The 24263-nt window shown below is 49.1% G+C and overlaps 1 protein-coding gene across 1 annotated transcript in view; it reads right to left on the reverse strand.

The window, feature by feature from the left end:
• The window catches only part of Med27 (mediator complex subunit 27), a 190152-nt gene that overhangs the window by 14375 nt on the left and 151514 nt on the right, over window positions 1-24263 (reverse strand). The window contains exons 5-6 of the mRNA XM_005346174.2: window positions 11616-11723; window positions 1908-1949 (exon numbers count right to left, since the gene is read on the reverse strand). Of these exons, the coding sequence (XP_005346231.1) occupies window positions 1908-1949; window positions 11616-11723 (150 nt within the window). The remainder of the gene's footprint in view (window positions 1-1907; window positions 1950-11615; window positions 11724-24263) is intronic.

The following is a 24263-nucleotide window of genomic DNA, read 5'->3' on the forward strand; positions in this document are numbered from 1 at the left end:
TGACTCCTGCTGGATACTGACTGTACCGGCCTTGGCTCTGGTTTAGGCTCTGCTGGCTTGCCCACTGTACCCTTCTTGTTCAGGGCAGCTTTATTCAGACTTTATTCAGGTGTGACAAGGTCATGACCTCTGTATGCCACAGTGCATGAGACACCCTAACATGCTGTTCAGTTTCAGGCTGTGCTCACGACAGCAAATGGGAGTGTGGTCAGGGTGATGAGAAGGGATCCACCATGCCCTCTGCTGACTGCACCCTGGGCAGGGGCTTCACCCTGGGCAGGGGCTTCACCCTGGGCAGGGGCTTCCCTCGGAGAGGTGACATGTTGGTGAACCAAACAGAGAAGACTGCTGAACACGTGAAGGCACCAAACTCCAAGGAGCTGTCCACTTAAAATAGCTAACTTTATTTTATGCAAATTCCACATTATGAAATAAAAAAGGCCTATGCCTCCTGGCACACCTTGGGCACAAACTACTCATGGGAAGAATGTGGGCCAATGGGCCATGTGTCCCAGCTCTGAGTGGTTCCTGAGCTATTTCTTACCAGAGAACAGTATCCAAATCCTGTGCCCATCCCTAAGACACTTGCCAACCAGGCTCTTTTTATAAAGATTCCCCAAGAACTCCTCTTGGCCACTCCAGTCTAAAGGCCGTTCCTCCTCTGGTCCTCTGGCACAGTCCCAGACAGCCTGTCTTCTTGTGTTATTCCCTGGTATTCTGGACCTAGCACAGTGCTGGAGAGAACCAGTCCTTGTCAAGGGAACAAATGAAACGGCAGCTGTCGGACGAGAGCCGAGCTGGGGGCCAGTGCAGAGCAGGAGATAGGAGTGCTGCCTGCAGGGAAGCTGGCTCACATGCTTTAGGGGTGTGCAGTGAACCCCCACACACCATGGGGTCATGCCAGGAACTTTCCCCTCCCAGAGCTGAGGAGTTGAATTCTCACACCATTTCTTATTTAAAATTTTAAAACTTTAATTATTTTTATGTGTATGGGTGTTCTGCGTGCATGTCTATCTGTGTACCCTGTGTGTGCAGTGCTCTCTCTCTCCTCAGAGGCCAGAAGAGGGCACCTGATCCCCTGGAACTGGAGTTGCAAGCTGCTATGTGGGTGCTGGGAATCAAATTCCAGTCCTCTGAGGAGCAGAAAGCCCTCTAAAGGCCGGGTCATCTCTCGAGTCCTACTTCTTTTTCTTAACAGTTCTTTATGCTTTTTAGGACAAAGGCAAACAAGCAGGGGTGAGGGCAGGTGGCCGGCAGAGTGGAGGAGGCAGGGTTCCATGCTGCCTGCTTCTCTTAGGCCACCTCCATGTGCTTGGGCAGACCCCAGGCGCCGAAACTGCATTTCAAGACCGGGTGGAGCTTGGAACTACCTGAAAGATTCTGCCTCGATACTGCCTACACCGTGCACAGCAGGTCACCCCTGTGAGCATACAGCCCTCTGGCCTCGGATGCTACAGCCACCATTACCACCTCAGAAACAAAGCACGGCCACCACTCCCACATGTCCTCTGGCTTCCTGCTTCACCCACAGCAACCACTAGCCTGATTTACACCCCAACCTAACTACTCTCCCATGTCACAGAAATGAGCATACAGTAGGAGGTTTTGTTTTGTATGTCCGTTTCCCCCACTCATGGAGCCCAGGCAGTACGCTGGGCAGGAGAGATGACCTTGACTTCTGATTCTCCTGCTTTTGCCCCTCAAGTACTGGGGTTACGGTGTGTGTGAGTGACCACGTCACCCAGGGCTTTGTGCCTTCCAGGCAAGCACTCTACCCAGCCTGAGCCCAGTCCACTCTTTCATGCCCCCCACTCACTTTTAAAAGAGACTCTGAGTTGAGGAAGTGTATACCCAAAATCATTCATGGCTTCCCTGTGCCTCCTGGGAAGACAAAGAGGACAACTTACCTTCTGGAATACTTGATAGTTGGATTTGGACCATATGTCAAGCTGTTGGGAGAAAGAGAGAGAGCTTCAGTCAACTCAAGAAAATAAAACTGTGACCGAGTGGGACCCAAGTGGCAGAGGCCTGCGAGGGCCTGCCCAAGTTTCTTCTTTACCCACCTCCAGGAGACTTAAATGAAAGAAAATGATATGGGGTCATCAGCCTCCAGGCCCCATGGCCTGAGCTTCCTGCTCACTTTAGAACCTGCTTCTTCCTGAGGCTCTGGTTCCCTTGAAGTGCTGAGCATAGGGTGACTATGCTCTTCTCCTGGATTGTCCTTCCCACAGGCTTGCATGGCTCCTCTTGGACTCCCCTCGAAGCTCAATGTCACTATAATTAGGAAGGCTTTCCCTAGCCACCTATCAAGTATTATCCCCGATAGCTCCTTTCCTCGCCCTTTGGAAAGGCAAAGCGTTTCTAATACGACTGCCTGAAGCGCTGTTATGTCTACATTCGCTCCTGACTTGGCCCAGACAGAATGTGAGTTCGGTGGGCAGAGTGTCGGGGCCTGGCACATCATGGGCATCCGTGGCCACTGCAGAGCGAAGCAGAAGCAGCAGCAGCAGCAGCAGCAGCAGCAGCAGCAGCAGCAGCAGCAGCAGCAGCAGCAGCAGCAGCAGCAGCGTGCAACCGAGGACGCTGGTCACACTAGGCATCACATCAGACCCGCCACACACGTTCATGTCGTCTCCAGGACAGGCTTGGCTATCCATAGGAGGGAGTTCAGAGCCATCTCCTGCCAAGGTCAACTCGAGAGGCCTCTCTCAGATGGCAGGTGGCATCATCTGGCTGCTCAAACCTGCTGGCACTGGCAGGCCTTGGGAGGGTTTTTATTTTTTAAATTTACTCTTCTCTCATACATTAGAGCCCTACCGCAGTTTCCTCTCCTTCCACTCCTCCCAGGTCCCTACTCCCCAGCTCCCCTCTCCCCCAGATCCACTCCTCCTCTGTATCTCTTCATAAAAGGGCAGGCAGACCTCCCAGGGATATCAACCAAACATGGCCTAACAAGCTACAATAAGACCAGGCACAAACCCTCATAGCAAGGCTGGATAAGGCAACCCAGTTGCAGGAAAAGGGTCCCAAGAACAGACAAGTGTCAGACACCCCCACTGGTCAGGGAGTTGTCTTTTAACTTACATATTCTCCTTGTTTTGTTTTTTAGTGGCACATTCCTGCTGGGCTCTGGTACTGGCTGGGTTAGGATGCCCTGATCTAAGGAGATCCCACCAGTCCCAGAAGTGATGTGGGCAGAGCTCATGGGAACCAGTCCAGTCCCCCACATACTGGTCTACTGGATGCACCTCAGTGGCTTATTTGCACGGAAACCATTTTGGTTTCCCCAGCTTGCACAGTAACCCACGCCTTCTCACTGTTTCAGGAGTTCAGAACAAATGATGAATGGCAAACCCAGAATTACCCCAGACACAGACTGCGGGAGCCAGGCTGCCACTCACGGGTAATGACAAGTGAGGAGGCCTCTGTGTCCCAGAGGTGCTAGACAAGTGACTTTAGAATGATGAGGTCAGGAGCTGAGCAAACTGAAACGCCCAGCGAATGGTCTCCTGGACCTGCCTGTGGGGTTGACCGGTGGTCAAGGCGGAAGTCTGAGCCAGGGCAGTACAGGCCTGTGTGCGTCTGCACTGGTTTGCAGCACCAGGGTGCACAAGAGGTGGCTGCACAAGGACAGACGGCTGAGTCACAGGAGTGAGTGCAGCACTTGACCCGGGTCTTCAGAGTCCTTTCTGCTTTGAGGAAACACCACAATCTGGCTTTCTGAAGGGCCCTTGGAAGCACTCAGGCGCACCTTCCTTTCTCCCAGCTCCCTCCTCTCCACTTGTGACTGGTTTCTTGTTTAGTCTCAGGTGCTAAGGGGCAGAGGGGGGCAGCCCAGCTTGAGAGTTGGTAGACAGCGTGGATCTTTGGTCACGTATGCATATATGTACCCTACTGCCCACGTCAAATCCCTGCTGGTTCCCCATAACCCCCTCCTAACAGCACGTCCCCAATAAAGTGCACCCCCCACCAGAGAGGCAACATCAAACTCCAGTCTCTGTCCCCTTTAAACCGACATGTGGGAAGAATAATCTGCAACCTCTCCAGCATTAGAGACTGACAGGTGTGGGGCAGTGAGGAGAGCAGCTCTGTCAGAACCCCCAGAGGAAGGGCTCCGTGGGGAAAGGAACCTGCGTCCAATCCTAAACACCCGGAAGGAGAGAACTGACTCCTGCAAGATGTCCTCTGACCTCTGCACATGCCCTCACATGTGTAATACAAAATAAATAAAAGTAAAGAATACACACTGTTAATTCCCACACTGTCCATCGGGCTGGGCGCCAGTCCAGCCCAGGGTTTAACAAACACGGCATTTAAAGACTGCCCAGAGGACACAGGGCAAATGAGAATGACTTTGCATCTCTTAGTTCTACTGAAACCACAGTGCCAGAGACTTGAAATCAATGTTTTAGGAAGAGCAGTGTCGGTGTTGGAACTTGGAAGAAACTTCTTTCTCCTCCCGTTTCCAGCCGGCAGTTCTCACTGTTGACACTTCCTGCCCATTCACACCACACATACTACACGAAGACAGGGATATCAGTCACAAAGACACAGAGGTGGAAGTTATACACACTCAAAGTTGCAGACTTTACTTAAATAATTATTTAGAAGACCTTTAGTATCTGCACCGAGAGAAAAGATGAGGGGCTTAATTAAGAAGGACTCTACAGCCTGATTGTGGATTCTCCAAACACGCCTTGCCCATTCACTGCGCCTCCTTTCTGAAAGGTTTAAATCTGCCATTCAGAATGCCGGGGGATGACTCTACCATCTGGGCCAGCAGGGCCTTGGACAATACAGCCCATTTACCTGGTGCACATGGCTGAGAAAGGGACCCAGTAACAATGGGCTCTCCTTTTGCTGGGAACCTGCGGCAGGTGGCTTATACTTGATCTTCCGCTAGGTTTATGCCAGAGAAAGCTGTTTAAATGAGCTTTCTGGAGCCAATGCCCTGTCTCTCCTTAGGGCCAGGGGGAGCTCAGAAATTCATTTCAGGAAGCTGAGGCTGAGCCCAGTGAATATTTATTAGCTCTCGTTTATTTGCTGCAAAGGCAGGCATTGTTAACTTTTTTTTTCTAGTTGCAATATTAAAAAAGGGAACATTATGGAAGCTGCAAACCTTCATCGTGGCGAACAAGACATTATTCTGAACTAGGGTGTCAGGAAGAGAGTGAAACTACCCAGAACACTGGACAATGCTCGCAGGATCTGAAGGACCAAGGCAGCCCAAGGATCTGGGGCTGCAGAGAGTGCAGGTGGGGGCAGGGTCTATTTTCAGGGGAGTAAAGGGCAACCCTGCAGATGAGTGGGTGCTCAGTCTGCTCTCAGGACAGACACTAGGATGTCAAAAGACCATTAGGAGCAAGACCGGATGCTAAAGGCAAGGTTGCCCTGTCCTTGCTGATCTGTTACCTCCGTCAGAGTCGGCAGGGGTGCACTCCCAGTACTGACCCACAGAAACCTCCTCCAGCTCAGATGAGGAAACTGAGGCTCAGAGAACATCACAGCTAAGTAGAGGGAAATTTGAGAGCCAGGCCCATGCCCAGAGGCCCAGGGCTTACCCTGGGAGGAGACTACCTCTCAGCTTGACTTCAGATGGGATGCCATTCAGGGGCTCCTCTACAATGTCACTGGCCTAACTCTCTGGGGTGCTCCTGTGGAGTTCAGCCTCACAAATCCATGCCAGGCCTGCTGCGGTGCCAATCATCGCCGCTAACATCCATTTAGCAGTATGCGAAAGCGTTGGCAGCTTATCAGAAACTTATCAATTCTTTATTTCATTTCAAAAGGTTGTGCACACAGAGAATTCTAAATGATCTAAAATGGACACTTCCAAATGAAGCTCCTAGGCCGCAGCGGGGCCTCCACCTTTAAAGAAACCTTTAAAGGGATGTCTGTCTTGCAAGGCCAATGGGTGACAGACAAGTCAGTCTGGGTGAAGGACGCAACTGGGCACCTGAGAAGGATTTCTCTGCAGCTGGCCAAGTTTTCAGAGCCATGGAAACTTCTGTGTGGTCATCTTCTTGAGTCTGCCCACCCTCCCAGAGGAAGGGAGGAAATAAATCTCACCAGGAACGCAATGCTACGGCTCTATTATTCTTCAGCTTTTCACTTCCAATCAGGACATGCATTTGTTACTAAAACATTGCTGAAAGCACAACTTTGGGGCGCCCTCTGCACAGAACCCAGCTGGAGTCATCCCCCTTTCCCAGCGCTCACCCTTCTCTCCAGAAGTAACAAGAGGCCATTTTTCTGAAGGTCGTCTGAACAATTTCAAAGGCTATAACAAATCAAAATGTTCCCTGCATCTAATATCAAACGGGGCTGATGCCAACACTTATTAGAGAAATCAGATTCAAGCTTCCCCCAACCCCCTCGACCCAAACACACACACACATCCAACTTTGAAGTTGGAAGAATACAGGATCAGAAATTACCCTGGAGACAGCTCTGGCTGTCTTTGAAGGCTCCCTTTGATACCACCATTTCTTCTCTTCCCTTACGCTCCGAGGCTAAAAGCTGCCTTTTTTATTGATATGGGGTAATTAATGAAGCTATAGCATTAACATAACCTAAATCCCCTAATAAGATAAATTCAACTGAGACACCTCGATTTTTTCCATCCTTTAAGTCTGACTGATATAAAATCAGGACAATGGCCAGGTGTTCCCCACCCTGCCTGTCAGCACGCCGCGTCATGGCCCTCCCTCCCTGATTACAGGGAATAGTGGTTGGTAAGGCTGAACAGCAGTTTTATTCTTAGAGGAAGGAGGCTACTGGAGCTTGATATCAAAAATATGCATCACAGGTAAGGAGACAGGGCAGCAGGGAGTGGATGTTGGTGGGGAAACTGGCTGGGTCTGGAAGCTGTGTGGGAAAGGAATGCCTTGCCGTTGCTATAGTATTAAAGGCACTGGACTGGACAACCACAGACAGCGGGAGGTTATGGCCATGAGAGGCCTTCTGAGACCATCCAGTGTACCCACCCCAGGCTGAGCTCCAGACGATGACAGTAAAACAAGCCTGAGCCTGGACCCAGTTCGGCCAATGCAGGGATGCATCTTCTTCCCCAGGGAAAGGCCGCAGGGATGCTGTTGTTCATGCAGAGCAGGCCTTAAGTCCAATGTGTTTTCCAAATCTTACGTTTTATTGAGGAGTGCAACACAAGTGTGTGCACACTGGGCTGGTGTCTTCTCTTGTATAAAGAGACTGTAAACACTGGGGCGACTCACATAGTGAGAAGCAGTGTTGGGACAGCAGGACAGCCTGGCCCGGGCAGTCTTGGTCTATTCTGAGGTTCCTACCTGCTACACAGGCCCATGTGCATAGGTGCAAAAGGGATCAAGAGGTTCCTGTCCTACCACACTCTGAGGCTGCCCCAGGCACTAGGGTCTACTCTTAGAACACAGGCACAGGACTGGTCCACATAAGCAATTCTAACCCTCGGCTCCAGCTTCTCTCTCTCTGTAACAGTGTCTAAGGCAACGTATGGCCAGGAGGTCAGGCTGAGCACAGAAGTGCAAGGGTTACACCCACTAGGTCAACTGTGTTAGTAGAGGGGGCACTAGCAGGAGGGAGGGAGGGAGGGAGGGAGGGAGGATGGAGAGAGACGTGCCCTGGGAAAATACGTACAACATTCTAAGGGATAAACATATGTCAAGTGAAGTAGGGGGGCACATGTGTGTAGCAGCTTGGCTATTCTAGGGGCCACGGTGGACACCAAGGCTGGGGAGTGGACCGAATACATGCAGAGAGCGGGGCAGGTAGGGTCAGACCTTGCAAAGGTGTCTGGATCCTGTTTCGTAAGCCAGATCTCAGAGCATTTTGTACAAGTTGCTGAGACAAATGCTCTGAGGACAAAGTTGAGACCACAAAAGAGCTTGGTGGCCTTGTGAGAAAAACATGCACCTCTTACACATTCATAAGACACACACATAAACCAAAAGCTCTAAGAATGGCTAAAGATACTTAACTTCTTGGCTGGGATAGAGGGAGGGATGTCTCTGAGGTAGAGGGAGCACAGGGAGCACTTACCTAACTGGGAGGCCCTAAGTTCTATCCTTGGAACTGCAAAATAAAGATAGAGGGGGACCTATTTGTAACCCAGTATTCCTTCAACTTGGGCGCAAGGGCTGCCCTGTTCCTAACATGTATTAATGCCTACCTCCTACTCCGGGGAGGCTGTTCCAAGTAACACTGGGATGGTGGGAAGCAAGAGAACCCTATATACACGTGGGTATTTATGGGAGGCTGACCTGTAGGCCGAGGGTAGGACAGACCATGGGAGGGAAGGAAGACTGAAGCCTGGACGGGAGTCGGCAGAGGGCAGACAGAGGGCCTGGGTGAGATCTAAGAGAAGTGACAGCCAGCACCTGCTGACAGCCCAGCCCACGGGGATGGCAGGCAGGAAAGTTTAGGCGATTGTGTTGTGGAAGCCTTGTTAAGGAGATAAGAGCTGAGGCCCCAGAGCTGAGATCCCTGTGTGGGATCTCACACACAACATGGCTGAGAACAGCTAAGGGGAGCGGACAGAAGGAGAAGAGAACCCTGGGGAAGCAGGAGTCATGGAAGAGATGGGCAAGAAGAAAGTGTAGCAGCACCTGCCGCAGCGAACCACCAGAGGGGATTCAAGAGGGACACAGTAGAGACTACATCCCAATTTCCTGTTTTGAGTATAGTATAAAGTACTAGCTATTTCTGAGTGTTCTCCAGGGGCAGAGTGCAGGTGTACCTGTTTGTGACTGTGGACAATTTGGGTTTGGTCAGCAGAACAGCACAGCTGGCAGAATATCCATACCTGGTCTGAATTTGAAGGGTGGCTCATTTGCATCCTGATTTGATAACTTTGCAAGCATGGTGTTGTGTTGCACATTTTCAAGATATTGTACCTATACAGCTCATTTAATAATGTAGCACAAATTTCTAATCCTTGAAAGTTACTAACTGTTTAGAATAATAAGGAAATGCAGGTTAGTAATTAGTCACCTATTATAATCAAACAAAGTCAAATTACATGTTTTCAAGGTCAAACAAAGATATATTTTAGACAGACAGGTCATCTTCAAACACTTCAGAGATCTATAGAAAATGGTATGTAAGATGTTTTAATAACGTAGGCTCTTTTTTTTTTTTATGACAATGAGACATATCTGCTCCCGGCAGCACCAATCTACTTCAGAGAAGATGATGGGCACTGAAGAAACTCCACACAGAGTTTTACTTTCTTTGTGGCAAAAGTAAGCCACTGGGCAAGGAAGTGCCTTTGCCTCAACTGCTGACAGTGTGCTGTCCTAATTAGACAAGCAGGACACAAAAGAAAGTGACTGCCAAACACTGACAAGACAAAGAGGGCCAGCCCTTCAGAATATCCTGCTTCACAGAAAAGTCTGTCAGTTATGCTAAGCCTGTAGGTCAAAGATAGATGTCCCAACGTTGCAGAGGAACTTTGGGTCACTGTCCAGGCAGCCAGCTGTTTCTGTCATTTCTCACATTCTGTGGAAGTCGCTTGCTTGTACTTCCAGCTCACCCAGTTAATATTATTCCCTTTTCGGGTCTCTGAGGGAGTTGAAGACTAGATAGTTATAGTTTTCCTTGTTTACCTGATGCAGAAAACAAGCCATGATAGGAAATAAAATAGGTACAAGACTTTGGACTCACCGAGATAGGACAGATATGGAGTATTTTCTCTAAATTTGTCAAATGCAAATGGACCATACATTGTTGATGTATTTATTGCCTATATATATTATTCTATTTATCATTCTATTTATTGTATATAGTTTTTCTTATATTAATTATAGTCTTTTTATTTTAGACAAAAAGGGGAAATGTAGTGACATTTCATTTATATTTTAATAAATAAAGCTTGCCTGAAGATCAGAGAATCAAACAGCCCCACTGGTCAGCCTTACAGACCAGGCAGTGCTGACACACACCTTTAATCCCAGTAGCTACACTAGTTTGCCCAGAAACCACGCGGTAGTGGTGCATGCCTTTAATCCCAGCACTAGAGGGGAATAGAAGATGGGAGGAGACAGTTCTCAGACACAATCTCATTCAAAGGATTCCTGGAGGCAAGATCGCCATTTTAGAATGAGGTAGAGATAAGAGCTAGTGACTGGCTGTTTTACTTTCTGATCTTCAGGCAAGCTTTATTTATTAAATACAATGAAATATCGCTACAGTGCTGGTTACAGCTGTTCTTTGTTCTTGATCTCCAATCCACATGTAAGGGAGCAACAGCAGTATCACATCAGGTGTGACTACACCTGACTACAGCAGCTTCCAAATGAAGCTTGACAAGACCCAAGAGAAATGACCTTCCACAGCCCACTATTGGCCAGTCTTCCTGGGAGGCGTGCCCTAGGCATGTCTGGCTTCTGCAGCAAGCCAACAATCATGAACCCCAGATCATTTGACCCAGGCAGAATTTGAATCCCACGCAGGTCACCCTCAGTCCTCACTCATGCTCCAAGGACAGTTTGATTTTTCCAGAAAGGAAAAGAAAATCTCAAGTTATTTGAAATCAACCAGGAGACCTATATAAACTAGGCAGAGAACTGGGAAGCACAATCACGTCTCTGATAGCCATGGCCTGTGTGTGGACTGTGGGAATGAATACTGGGTACTTGGCTCAAATGTAAACCTGCAGCATCGGGGCACCCGCAGTGCCAGGACACACGCAGCGCCAGAACACCCGTAGTGCCAGCACACACGCAGCACCAGGACATGCTAAGCCACAGCTACCAGGTGCTTTTCAAGAACTGTCTATTCTCATTACAATGTGGTCATTGAGTGGCAACAGCCATTACCAAACACATTTAAATGTTAACATTTAAAATGAGGAAAGGAGAAGGTCCCAAGAGAGGGAGGGGTCTCAGGCTGGAAAGTGCCAGGGGAACCTGGGTGGGTCTGTGAGGCAGGCGCTCATCACGCTTGGGAGCAGACACAAATGAAGGCTGTCAGCTCTCATTAGCGTCACCGCAGCTCTCTACAGAGCCAGATGGAGAGTGCGCTCAAGAAACTGCAGGTCCACACAGTGAACGCGTGAACGCTCCAGGAAACCCTCACCTGGGGAAGCACCTGCCTTCACATTGCGGCCCTCAGCGTGCTTGGCTGCGGAGAGTAAGCGGTCTGTGAGACAATCACCTGTAAGAACGGTCTTCCTGCTGAGGTATTTAGCGTGCAGCTGAGATGGGACTTCCCTAGGGCCATTAGTGAGCGTTAAGGAAAGAGTGTTATTGGGTTGTGTCAAACTAACTTGAGTCTTTCTCATGGCTCTAGAAAAGCAGAATGCTGAACCCCGGGCTATTGATGTGCTGGCTGATTTGGGAAAAATAAATTTATTTCCTCAGAAGACAAGTCTAATGAGGCAACTGGGGTCTAAGGTGATCAATTAGAAATTCAAGTGAGGGCACTGGGTTTGGAGAGAGCAGCAGAGGCTTGAAAACAGCAAGTGCAGAGCACGAAGCAGTTTCTGTCACGGGCTCGTCCTCATGCTGATTGATGAGTCTGCTCGTGGAGCGTTTTGTGGATTTGCTGGTTTTTACTATCACTTACCTGGGGCTCCATTCTGGGAAGAGAAGAAGCCCTGCCCCAGACTCCAGGATGCTCACCTTCCCATCCTCCGTGTAGACGCTCTCATTATAGCCCTTCACAATCGTGCGGTCGATGAACAGGCTCCTCATGACAACAATCACCTTCAAAACCTTTCCCAAGGTCACCTGTCAAAACATGAGTACATGCATGTGAAGGCTCACATTCAACATGCAAACCACACAGAGTTGGGCTGGAGGGTGGAGCCAGAAACCATTTATCTGTCCTAATTCAGAGCAAACCCTTCTGTGATGCGGTAATGATAGCCTAGCTTGCTCCAGCAGCACCACAGCTTTGCCTTCCTGTCTCTCACCATCTGTCCAGTAGAGCACCTAATGCTCCACTTTCCAAGGCCAGGGACCTCTGATCTTGGTTTGACGAGCTGTGTCATGGCCAAGTTTATACATGTGGAACCCAGGGAATACGGTGTAGGGAGCAGAAACAGCACCCAGCACCCTTGGTGAAGCTGCCTAGAAACAGCCAGTGAAAAGTGGAGAAACAACGCCCAAGACAACCTGAAGGAAAGGAAAGAGGCTGTGTTTCCCTATCCAGAAGGGCAACATGGTCCTGACATGCAGGAGTGCTTTACTCTCTCAGAACCCAAGCGCACAGCATGGACTGAGAAAACATCTAAAAGGCTGGAAGATGACTCAGCGGCCGAGAGCACCGGCTGCTCCTTCAGAGGACCTAAATTTGAAAAATGAAACATATGCCCGGGCAGTGCTGAAGCATGCATGGTAGCCCGTTCTGGTGAACTTGTGCATGTTGGGTTTCATGGTCTAAGCTGATGAGGATGACTGACCAGGTCTCTTCCTCAAGAAGGTACCAGAACTCATTACAGATGGTTGTGAGCCACCATGAAGTTGCTGGGAACTGAACTCAGCACCCTTGAAAGAGCAGGCAGTGCTCTTCAGAGGACCTGACCTGAGTTTAATTCCCAGCACCCACTTGGCAGCTCCAGGAGATCTGGTGCCTGCACCTTCCCCTCACACAAGCATATGTGCAGGCGAGACACCAATGCACACAAATGTAAATAAATCTTTAAAGAAAAGAAAAAAAGAAAAAAAAGACGGAAAGACCTAAAAAGCTGAATGTAATGGTGCACGCCTTTAATCCCAGCTCTTGGGAGACAGAGGTAAGAGGATCTGTGAGTTTGAGGCCAGCCTGAGCTACATAGCGAGACCCTGTCTCAATCCTATCCCCTCTCCCTCCACACAAGAAAACACCTAAAAAGGCTTCCCAAATGGCAGGGAAGCGCCAGGTTCTTCATAGTAACAGAAGCAACACTGCTTTTCCTTAGGGACTCAGGCAATGACCTCTCTGTTCCCAGGTGAGACCTGGGAGGCAGGCCTGGTCCAGAGCCCACTGGAGGTCGGTGGTCTTGGGTGTTGAGAGGACTAGAGGTCTCAGATTTGCTGAAAGGCCACCCTGCTAGTCTAAGAGTCTCAGTGCACACAGCAAACCTGCTCTTCCAGGACAACTGGCTGACAGTATCTAGAGACTACTTTCAAGCAAACCTTTCTTGTCCCCTTGTTCCCCGAAGCTTTCTGCCTGTCTCTGATGACTACTCTCTTTCTCTCTCTCTCTCTCTCTTTTTTTTTTTGTTTTTCAAGACAGGGTTTCTCTGTGGTTTTGGAGGCTGTCCTGGAACTAGCTCTTGTAGACCAAGCTGGTCTTGAACTCACAGAGATCCACCTGCCTCTGCCTCCCGAGTGCTGGGATTAAAGGCGTGCACCACCACCGCCCGGCTGATGACTACTTTCTCATTTCCTTCAGCAGTCCTGGGTGATGGTGAGCATCCGGACACCTAGCTCCCTTTACAGACTCCTTCCATTTTGTGTGCCTTACCTGTGCTTAACATAAACACGGTAAGAGCTAAGACACACACACTTGTTTATATTTAAGGATGTTAACAAAGACATCTTACTGCTCACTCTTAAACAGGTGACATTCTTCAGATACCCAAGAATCACTACTCAAGGATGCAGATGGACTACGAAGGCAGGATCAGCAGGGGCCTCCTGGAAGGGAAGGAGGGCAGGGCAGAGCCTACGACTTAGGGGAGGCAGACCTGAAGACCAAGGGCCTGTCCCCCACCACACAGAAGGCTAGCTTAGAAGCCTCAGTAACTGAGAACTGAGAACACTGAATCTAGACGGTTTTAACTAACTGACAACTTGTCTCAGGAATTTGGGTTTCTGGAGACGGATCCTGGAAAGGTACACTTAGGGCCTCAGAAGGCAGATGATGGCTTCCCACCTAAAGATGGTCATCATTTATGGTTTTAAGATACTTCTTTAAATATTTCTATTAGTCAATATGTGATTTTCATATTCCTGACATGTACAAATATATAGACCTGCAAACCAAATTCTGACATAATTATGCCACGGGTCTTCCTCCATATTGCCTCACAGTCTTCAGAAACAGTGCCAGGTGCTTGGTCTAGCTAGCGGCTACCTTGGGCCCTTCCCACTCCACTCCTGCTGCCGCCCTCTCGTCATCCTAAGGGGTATTTTCTGTTTTAGGATAGATTCACAGAATTCTAATTACCAGGGCAAATACTACAATCTGCCAAGCTGCTGTCCAGGAGAGCAGTGCCAACCAGAGAGCTGCTCACACACCTGCTTTGCTCTTCCTCATACCGCTCTTGCCAGCAAAGGGAGCTACTGAGCCGAAACAACAAACAAACAAGTCTGACCCCATTGCTGCTCTAATACAGCAATGACAATTTAGGGTGTTTAGGGTGGGGGACTGTGGTCTGTAACAAGGTTTTACTCGGTAGCACAGGTTGGCCTTAAACCCGGAGCAATCCTCCTGCCTTTGCCTCCTGAGTGCTTGGATGACAGGTGTGAACCTGCATGCCTGACCTCCAAGTTTTGTTTTGTTTTTTTATTCTTTAGAGATTAATTTGTATTTAAAGAAATACGTGTACGCCGGGCGGTGGTGGTACAGCCTTTAATCCCAGCACTTGGGAGACAGAGGAAGGCGGATTTCAGTGAGTTTGAGGCTAGCCTAATCTACAAAGAGAGTTCCAGGATAGCCGAGATGGTTACACAGAGAAACCCTGGCTTGAAAAAACAAAAAACAAATAAAAACAAAACAAAAAAAAGTGTACGTGTGTGGGTTTATGGGTGGTGTGAACATTTGTGCTGGTGCTCTCAGAGGCCAGAGGAGCCAGGTGCCCTAGGACTGGAGTTACCAGTAGTTTGTGCTGTCTAACATGGGTGCTGGGAACCAAACTTCAGGTCTTCTTCAAAACTGCGTAACTGCTGAGCCATCCCTCCACCCCCACCCTCCACCTTGGTTTAAAAGAACAAAACAAAACCATTTAGTAAGTAGGATGTGAGAGTGCTTGGTTTTTGTCCCGGCATTTGGGGCTAAAGCAGGTGGTTCTCTTTGCGTTTGAGGCCATCCTGGTCTCTATAGACTTCCAAGCTAGCCAAGGCTAACTAGTGAGACTGTTTAAAAATAAACAAAATTGAAACCCAAACCCCCCTATAGCCCTACCTCCTGGCCGCCTAGTGTCACCTCTACCTCCTTCCTCTCACTATACTACTGTGAGCCAAGTAACGAAATGGGTCAGTTCTCTGTAATACTCTAGTATGCATCTGTAAAGACAAGGGCTCTGCAACGAAAAAGCCAAACTGGGACAGACCTCATGTCTAGAAAACAGCAACTGTCCAACATTAGCAGATTTCCAAGAGTCCTCAAAACGCTACTTTGAAAAGAATAAGGACTTGCTCACGTCACGATCCAACCAACTGTGGGCCGTAAGGACGGCTGATACACTCACTCCATCAGCCCGAGCTGGGACCTCGCTTATGCTTTGCTGAAGAGCGAACTCGGCTGGTTGAAGAGGTGAGAGAAGTTACTGTCCAGGAGGCTCCCGTCCTGAGGTGGGTCTGCACTCACAGATGCCTCCCCAGGGCACATGGACGTGTCTTACCCTTCCACAGGGGATGAGGCTGGGGTTTGAGCTTTTGGCAAGAGCCCACTGTACTGATATGTGAGGGCCGCTGGTGCTCAGCACACTTGCACTGGTTGCACTGTCTTCCCATTTCCACGAGGCTATGAAGCCTGGCAGGGAAGGACTCTAGAGTTCATCTAAGCGGGATTAGAGCCTTTTGAATTTCACCTTGCTCTTGGTGATGCTGTATTCAAACCGAGTCAGGTCTTGATTCTGTTGCTGGAGGCTTGGACTCCTTGCACCTCTGAATGAAGTACTTCTGTCGAGAGACAAGGCTGCCTCTGTTGCAGGGCTGGGAGGAGCCCAGCAGGCGATGCCAGATGTGAAGGACGTGGAGGAAGGGCTCAGTAGGAGCTATGGCTCCTCAGCCTGAAGCCATGGCCTCTGGAGTTTGTCGAGGTGCAATGGTTTGAGGCCAGCTAGCAGCAAAGGAACCAGAACCACTGCCCAGGTCAATAAACTACCACTTGGGGCTTAGCCTCCTTCTTGCTGCCACACTCAAGGCTGTAGGGAAGCTATGGACTGTGGAGCTAAACTTCCAGGACAAATAAAATGGTGGGTCTCATGAACGAATTCTAGGCAGAAAGGACCCACTGGCCTGCATGTCAGGGAAGACTAAAGCTTTCACAAGCTGATCAGCCAGCTATCACTGACCCCATCGATGGCCATTTGTTGTACAGAACAGGTCAAGGGCCTGTCCTTCTGCATGGACTTCCATTCCACAGGCGCCACGCACAAGAAATGTGACATAGGACGAGTCAGGCTCTCATGCCCATCTGCTTAGAACGGAATGGGGAGGTGCTGATTGAGAAAATTAAAAAAAGGGGGGGGAGTGTAGGTTCTAATACTCATCGAGGGTGACAAAGCATCCTTCCAAGTGTGACATGGTGGAGTGGACACACTAGCCATCAGTATGGAGCTGGGTGCACATTCTACAACGTGCCACCCACTAAGCCAGATGCTCCCCTATTCAGAGAGTACAAGTTTCTAGCATATCTGGATGCACCAGGTTGTAGTGACCTTGGGCTTTTGATGGATGGATACAGTACACTGCAGATGGGCCGTAGACATCTTTCCACACCCTGCCAAGGCTGCCATAGTCAGAAGCAAGATGTTCACTGACAGGGGCTATGGGTTGGTTGGTTCTTGGCAATGGCTATGGGGTGTCACAGATAAAAGCTAATGCCATCTGGTAATGAAGCATGCTTGCTGTTGCCAAGGTAACACTTTTCTATACTGAACAACACGGCTCCTGAGAGCTCACTCACTCACCACTTGTGGCAGTTGGTCCAGTGTAAGTAGCGCACTTGTAAAGACGGTCAAGGAAGCAATGCTTCCTGAGCAGGGCCTCCCTGCTGGCACTGCCAGTCTCCAGAGGGTTAGCCGTGCTCTGGGTGGATGGTAGTCACTAGCAGCTACCAGTCAAGCTGCATTCTCCTGAGAGGATCCTAGCTCACTGTGATCAGGAATGTCACAGACAGGAGAGGAAGTGTGAGGAAAGCCAAGAAGGGAAGAAATACTTGGTTCAGCTCGGTCACTGACAAAAACCCAATAGACTTAGTGGCTGGAGTGCTATCCCCTAATGACCACCTCTTGGCAGCAGAGGTGACCAGCCACTCATGTGTGCAGTCTGTGTACAGCCAAAGCAGTTTGCGATGAGTAATATCTATGTGCAGAATTTGGGGGAGGCATGCTGACCACATGCCAAGGAACCCAGGCCAGATGGTCCCTGACCCAGCACAGTACACCCTGCTGGCGGTGAAGGGGACATCACAGGATTTGCTATTCCGACAGCTAGCTAGCTGTATTTCTGAGCCCTGCTCTGGGGAGAGGATGTCTTAACTTTAAAAAAGCCACCACTCTTTAAAGCCATCCATGAATGCTTTTTCACACAAACAAGGTTGAAGCCTTAAGGGGCCTGCTGCAATCTAAGAAATGCTTTGAGGTATAGAGGCAGAAAGGCAGGCACACACACACCTCTAGGGTGTTTCGGAGTCATTTTTCTCTTCACTACGACCCTAAGGAACTTCCTCCGGACTAATTTGGGAGGACTAGAATAAAGCGAAAGATACCACCGACTGGAGTTTATTTTTCACGTGAGATGGATCCAGACACTGGTTCGGAGAACTGAATGACTGCAGAGGTTCTATCCCCTCCTTGATCACCACTGTTCATCTCTTTAGGGATTTATTTTTATTTATTGGGTATATGTGCCTGTGTGTTTGTGTGCCATCTATGTGTGGATGCCTGTGAAGGCCAGAGAGGGAAAGGCTCAGGGTGGAGGTAGCTGTGCTCAGGGGTAGTCCCAGGGGTGCTCCAAGAGCACTCCTCTTAGGAAGCTCCTTAGGTGAGGAATGGAACAAACACCAGACAGGGCACCCAGGCTTTGCACGGCTCCTTGGGGCCTTCTCTTTCCCTAGGGATGGGGCATGCTTGCATGGTGCTGTGCACTCCTCTAAGAGCCCCAGAAGCAGCCCAGGCAGTTGTCTTATTTCCATTTTTAACAGAAGGAAGCTGGAGACTTGAGCCCAAGGTCGTTGTTCTTCTGTGCGAGGCCAGGAGCTACCTCTTGCTGTTTCCTCATATCTTGCCTGGCCCATGAATCCAAATGCCAGCAACAGTGACCACAGAGTCAGGAGTCACCTGACCCTCCAGCCTCTCAGCAATCTTCTCTGGCACTGTGCTAAGTACCTCTAAACCCTACCCCCTAGGACTCCGGCTTCCCTCACCTATGGCTTTGTGATAAGACGCTAATAATGTACCCGTTTTGTCTAATTTTAGTGCATTTGAAAAGCCAGCCTTCTGGATTCCACACAGCTGCTGGGTATGTGCAGCCCTGCTAGAGTCATGCTGGGCAGAACTGTCCTCCAAACAGCAGCCTGGAAGCTGCAGCAGCGAGGGGCGTGAGGACGCAGAGTGCTGGTGGCTGCTTCTTTCTAGGAAACAGTGGGGCTGGCTGAACATCTGAGCCAGGCTGATTCTGAGAGGCTCAAGCACTGGCAAGGATGGGGTCAAGAGCATGGACTGTCTGCTTTGCAAGATGGGAGTGTGGGATCTGGGAGGACAGGACAGCAAGCACATCTCCAGGGAACGTGGGGCTGTGACTAGGAAACCAGGGCACAGGGAGGACCAGCATAGGAAAGAGCCAGATCTGTCCACATTTCAGGGTGTGTTCACGAGAAGGACTCGGACATGCCTCTGATGGTAGAGCATCAAGTCACAGATGGAGGGCAAATAAAGGAAGAGAGACTCAAACCGGGAGGAGACTCCTGCCCAGAAATTAGATTTGAGACACAAAGTCAAACAGCTCAAGGGTGGCGGTGCTTTCTATTCTGCTGACAAGGACCAGGAAATGCAGGCAGGTAAAATGAGTCTGGTAATAAGACAGACAGCAGTGTTCCCTTAGACTCCTGGGCAAATCCTGGCTCTGCCCCACTGGCAGTGTGTCTGGGCAAGGTACCCTCCTTGGAAAATGGCCCACTTCTTTAGCCGGTTGACAGGAGGGGGGAACAAGGGCGGAAAGTGATTGCTAAGCAAAAGGCAAGGAGTCAGCTAGTCATTTTGTAGGGTCGTTCCTGCACAGAGTAAAGGCACAGTAGCTATGCAGTTCAGATTCTGTTCTGCCACCATCAGAATGGTATGGCCAGGGAGAAGCCACCCAGCGAGTCCTGGCTTCCTCTTCAAGGTGGGGCCTCTGAGGACCACAGTTGGTGCTACTGTCTCCCAGAGCCATGCCATGGTGGCAACTGTTGCCATTATTTTTAATAATTACTAAACACGCCGTCTAATATGGTTTATTTCTCATCAGGTGGCTCAGTCCATTGATAGGTAAACTGAGTCATTTGCTAAGGAGCCATCGACATTAGCAGTTCGGATGCTCTAACTTTCCTTAACTCTCTTGCCTCTCTAGAACATCCACAGCTGCCCTGACTGCAGGGGATTTTATCACGGGTTTCACAGAAAGGTTCATGGCAGAGTCACAGAATCATTTTCACTTTGTATTACAGACATAAAATTCCTCACAATCCTATCTGTCTTCCTCTCAACAACAGAAATGCAAAGGAGGGAGAGGACAGACCTTGCTTCCCTGTGCTGCTAGGGATCATCAAAAGCAAATCGAGTCAACGTTAATGTTTAGATATAGACATGCACGGAGCCCTACCAGAAGGAGTGAGGATGGACATGGGCTAGCTGATGAAGAAGCAGCCCAATGATTTCTGACCATACTACAAACAATGGGCGCTGTGGACAGCCTTGAAAGCAGTCCTTCCCTAGCACACGCCTTACGCCTGAACCTAGCCCAGAGCATGACTGCCAGGCATCAGCCCCTCCCCAGGGTACTCTGAGTGGAGAACCCAGCAGACTGGGTGTGGCACTAGGATCAAGGGAACAAGGTGGTCTGGCAGGGAAGGTTCTACTGGAGCACATCTTGGTAGGCTGTGAATTTGCCTCTTTGCAGCAGAAGGCAGGAGTTGAAGGGAGAAAGGACAATACTATGAGAAGGACTGAATGAGGAGAGAAGGGATACGAAAAGGAGGCCGGAGAAACAGGCAGACAGACGACACAGCCCAGAACTACCTTGCCCTTGAATTCCGTCCTCCGTCTACGTGTTAATATGTATTATGTGCAGACCAGGCATTAGCACCTAGAAAGGTAAATGGACAGACAGTTCATGGAGCTATCTACCGGTCTAGTGGCAGGGACAGGCAGGTAAGGGATGAAGAGTCACTGGAGTTAGGAAGGAAGTGAACAAAACAGCTTAAGGGGCTTGTTCAGGAAAGGATGGTGTGTAGAAAATGACACGAGTGACATGGTGACATATTAGCAGCTTGCTTGTACACTCAGATATTTATTAGGCACCCGCAATGTGCCAAGATGGGACGTGAGCTCCTGGGAGGCCTACTCCTGTGCTTGGACCTTCTTGGAGGGTAGAGGAGGTGGTGGAGAAAAAACTGCTCTGTACAGAATCAGAAGACAAGAAGGCCAGGGAAAAGTGTTGGCCCGAGTTTCATTGAAGCTTCTTAAACCAAGGGCAGGGTAGAGCAAGAGGGGAGCAGGTGCAAAGATGGGGGGGGGCAGACAGAGTCTCTGATGCAAAGCCTGCCTGCCCGCCTTCCTTCTTCCCACTGAGACAGGGTTTCTCTGTGTTAATAGCACTGGCTGTCCTGGAACTTGCTTTCTAGACCAGGCTGGTCTTAAATTCACAGAGATCCGCCTGCCTAAAAAAGGAGTTGACTTCTGAGAGGCCAGGGATGCCTTGCATGGCTGATGTGTACGACATCTGTTTCATGGAGGGATCATGGAAGCAAACGAGAAGAACAGGGAGATGGCAGCTTCGACAGCACCAGTGCAGGGATGGGGCGATGCCATGCACTGACATGATTCAGGGCTGGAGCAATGACTGGGTGGGTGCAGTGCTTGCTATACAAACAATAGGGACTGGAGTCTGGATCTCCAGCACCCACATAAATGCCAACCTGGTAATCCCAGCATAAGAGAGGGGATCCTTGGAGCAAGCTGTCTAGTGAGACTAGCCAAACTGCGGCACCCTGGAGAGAAATAACAGATCCTGGTTTAAGACATAAGGCAGGAAGTAGTGAAGAAGACACCCGACATCAACCTCGAACCTCCACATTGTTTGTGAGTATGCAAACATGCACAAATGCACCCCCCAACATCAACAAATAACTGACATATGTTGCTGTTGGACTGAGTATGAGGGAAACAGAGGAATGTGGGCTCTTCCAGCCTCCAGGTCGAGCCCCAGACAATCAGATGGTCTTGGGCAGTTACTAAGATGACAATGACAGGGAAGGATGGCTTCCCTGTGCAAAGGCCAAGTTACTTTTGAAATGACAAAGAGAAGCATGCTGAGGGGCAGTTCTGAGAATGGACTCAGGCCAAAGGGCTAGAGAAAATCCCACACTGCTTAAAGGATTCTAGCAGCCCCCTCCCCCTTTCCCTGGGTAGCCTTTGTGGAGCTGAAGGCTCACCTTAAAGTCAGTCTGGGTCACAGGGATGCTCTCTCCTGACTTAAAGGAGGAGCAGTCCCCATGATGGTGGGGACCAGGAGATGGTGGTGTCCACGTAGACCTGCCAGTCCACTTAGAATGGTATGACAGTGCCTGCCGGGGCAAACCTGGCTTTGTTAAATTTCCATTTTTTTCTGTCAATACTGTGTTAGGCAGCACTTGGCGTTTTAATATTTTGTCTGTAAGATGTATGCCAACTTGACCTTGATGTAGAAAATTTTAATTCAAATCAATACATGGACAAGGTCACTTTAAAATCCAATTAATATGAATGGAAAAAATGCCCCACAGTTTTGTGAGCTGAAACTAGGAACAGCTGTAAGTTAACGACTACAAAAGAGACACGTCACAGCCCAACCTGGACCCTTCTGGGTTGCATAATGCAGCTATCTGTGCCCTTAAATACATGTGGTAGTTTGAATAAAAACATTTTACTTCTGTTTAAGGTGGCCTAAAATTAAGCTGAGTTTGTTTGAAGGTAAACATAAAATGTACCAAAAACTCTGAGTTCCTATAACCTGATTTAAAATAAATTAAAGCTATGTTTCACTCACCCTGGAGGACTCCCTGGAGAAATCTAAGCTCCACTCTAGTCTGACACTAGCGTTTGCATTTATATAGAATGCAGTTCCAGATCTGTGTGCCCTAAGCTGGACATGGGCAACACGGGAAACCGAGGCACTGCACTTTAGATTACTGTTTATCCCTATAAATATCACGCAGCCAGGACTTTCTTTGAATTGCCATTTCTACACCTGGATTTTAAACCTGGTTCTTTGTTTGTGAGTGCTAGGCATCAAACCCAGGTCTCCCCACAAGCGCACAGGTCTTCTGGAAAGTACCACATCCCCAGTCCTGGAGCTGATTAACGGGAAGGATTTACTTAGTTTTGGTGCTGAGGTTTTTTTTCTTTCGAAAGAAGGTTTCTCTGTGGCTTCGGTGTCTCTCCTGGGACTAGCTCTTGTAGACCAGGCTGGCCTCAAACTCACAGAGATCCACCTGCCTCTGCCTCCGAGTGCTGGGATTAAAGGTGTGCACCACCACCGCCCGCTGGCAGCTTACATCTTACAGCTCAACCACAAAGCTCAGGGCCAGTCAGCTTGGAGAGGATAAGAACCTATCTCACAAACCACAGCAGGAACCAGGGTTGTTGGGACTACAGGCGTGTGCTTCCACGTGCTCACTTCTGTGTTACCAGGAGAACCCGGGCTTTGTCCACATCAGGAAAGGCCACTACCAACTGAGCTAGCCCCCAGCCTCCAAACTGCCACACCCAATGGCCCAGGCTGCAATCGTATTCCTGTCTTCACATTTCACCCCACATATCTTGGGCAGCTACATACCCGCGTCTCCAGGTTCAGATTTGCTGTTTTCCCGTCCACTGTGACGCTGAGGACAGAGTCATCTTTCACACTGACACAGTCTTCTCCAAATATATCCCTTTAAGTGAACAGAAAGTTGCTGTTACTGGGAAAATGCAGCTTTACCTGTGTGGGAGAATGATACTGAAGAGAGACCCGAGTCCTGCAGTAGGATGCTTTCAGCTACCCTGGAGACACGCTGCTGACCATCAGCTTTCTACAACAGTTAAAACACAGCCCTGCTCAGGAGGGTGCACCACCATTCCGTTTAGCAAGCACTAGTATTGGTTTGGTATTAATTTAATACTGGGGATTAAGTGTGGGGTCTTGCACACACTGGGCAGACATACTGCACTGGTCTTTAAAACTGTTCTGAGACAGGCCTCACACAGCTGCCAAGAACAGCCTCCAACTGCTATGCAGCATAGGTCTTGGAATCCTCCAATTTGGGGCCAACTTGGGCAAGACAGTGAAGTTATGTCTCTAAAACATGAAACAAAATAAAAAACCAACTAAAGTCATTATTTAAAAGCCACTGTAAGCAGTCTGAAATTTCAGAAAAGCCGCCCAAACACTAAGATGTCTACGTTAAGAGTCACTTTCAACTTAAAGCCAGAAGCAGCCATTGTCATGATCAGAAACTGCAACATCCCCAGATGCTCAAAGTTAAAGCTGGCTGCTGGGTGATGGGTTCTGACACCACACTGCTAACCAGGATGTGAGGCCTAGGTGAGGAGACAGGCCCCTGGGAACATGCCTCCAGGGGAGCTTTCTCCTCTGGTATAGTCCATCATCAAACCCAAGGCTACCTAGCCATGGCAGAGTTCTCTGAAACCGTGAGGTACAATGTATCTTTCTTCCCTTTGTCTTGTAGGCATTTGTCTATAATGAAAAACTAAGTTATTCATTCAACAAGCAAATGAGAGACTAGCACTTCAGGCACTGTGTTAGGTGCTGAAATTATAAACTAATTGCCACTGGTAAGGGCTCCTAAGATCACTTGGGAAAGCATCTTGAAATCAGCTTAAAGAGCACCTACAGGAAGGCGCTGGCATTAGAAATATACTGAGTCTAGAGACATTTCATAGTTACAGACTTACTGGAAAGAGCTTGGAACACCCACTTTATCAAATAATTCACACCCAAGCAACATTTAAAATAATTCTTTTTTTTTAAAAAAAAACTTTTAATGATTTATTTAACTTTATTTTATGTGCATTGGTGTGAAGGTGTCAGATCTTGTGGAACTGCATTTTCAGACAGTTGTGAGCTGCCATGTGGGTGCTGGGAATTGAACCTGGGTCC

Source organism: Microtus ochrogaster, chromosome 4 (assembly GCF_000317375.1).
Source record: "Microtus ochrogaster isolate Prairie Vole_2 chromosome 4, MicOch1.0, whole genome shotgun sequence".
In the NCBI taxonomy this organism is placed as follows: Eukaryota; Metazoa; Chordata; class Mammalia; order Rodentia; family Cricetidae; genus Microtus; species Microtus ochrogaster.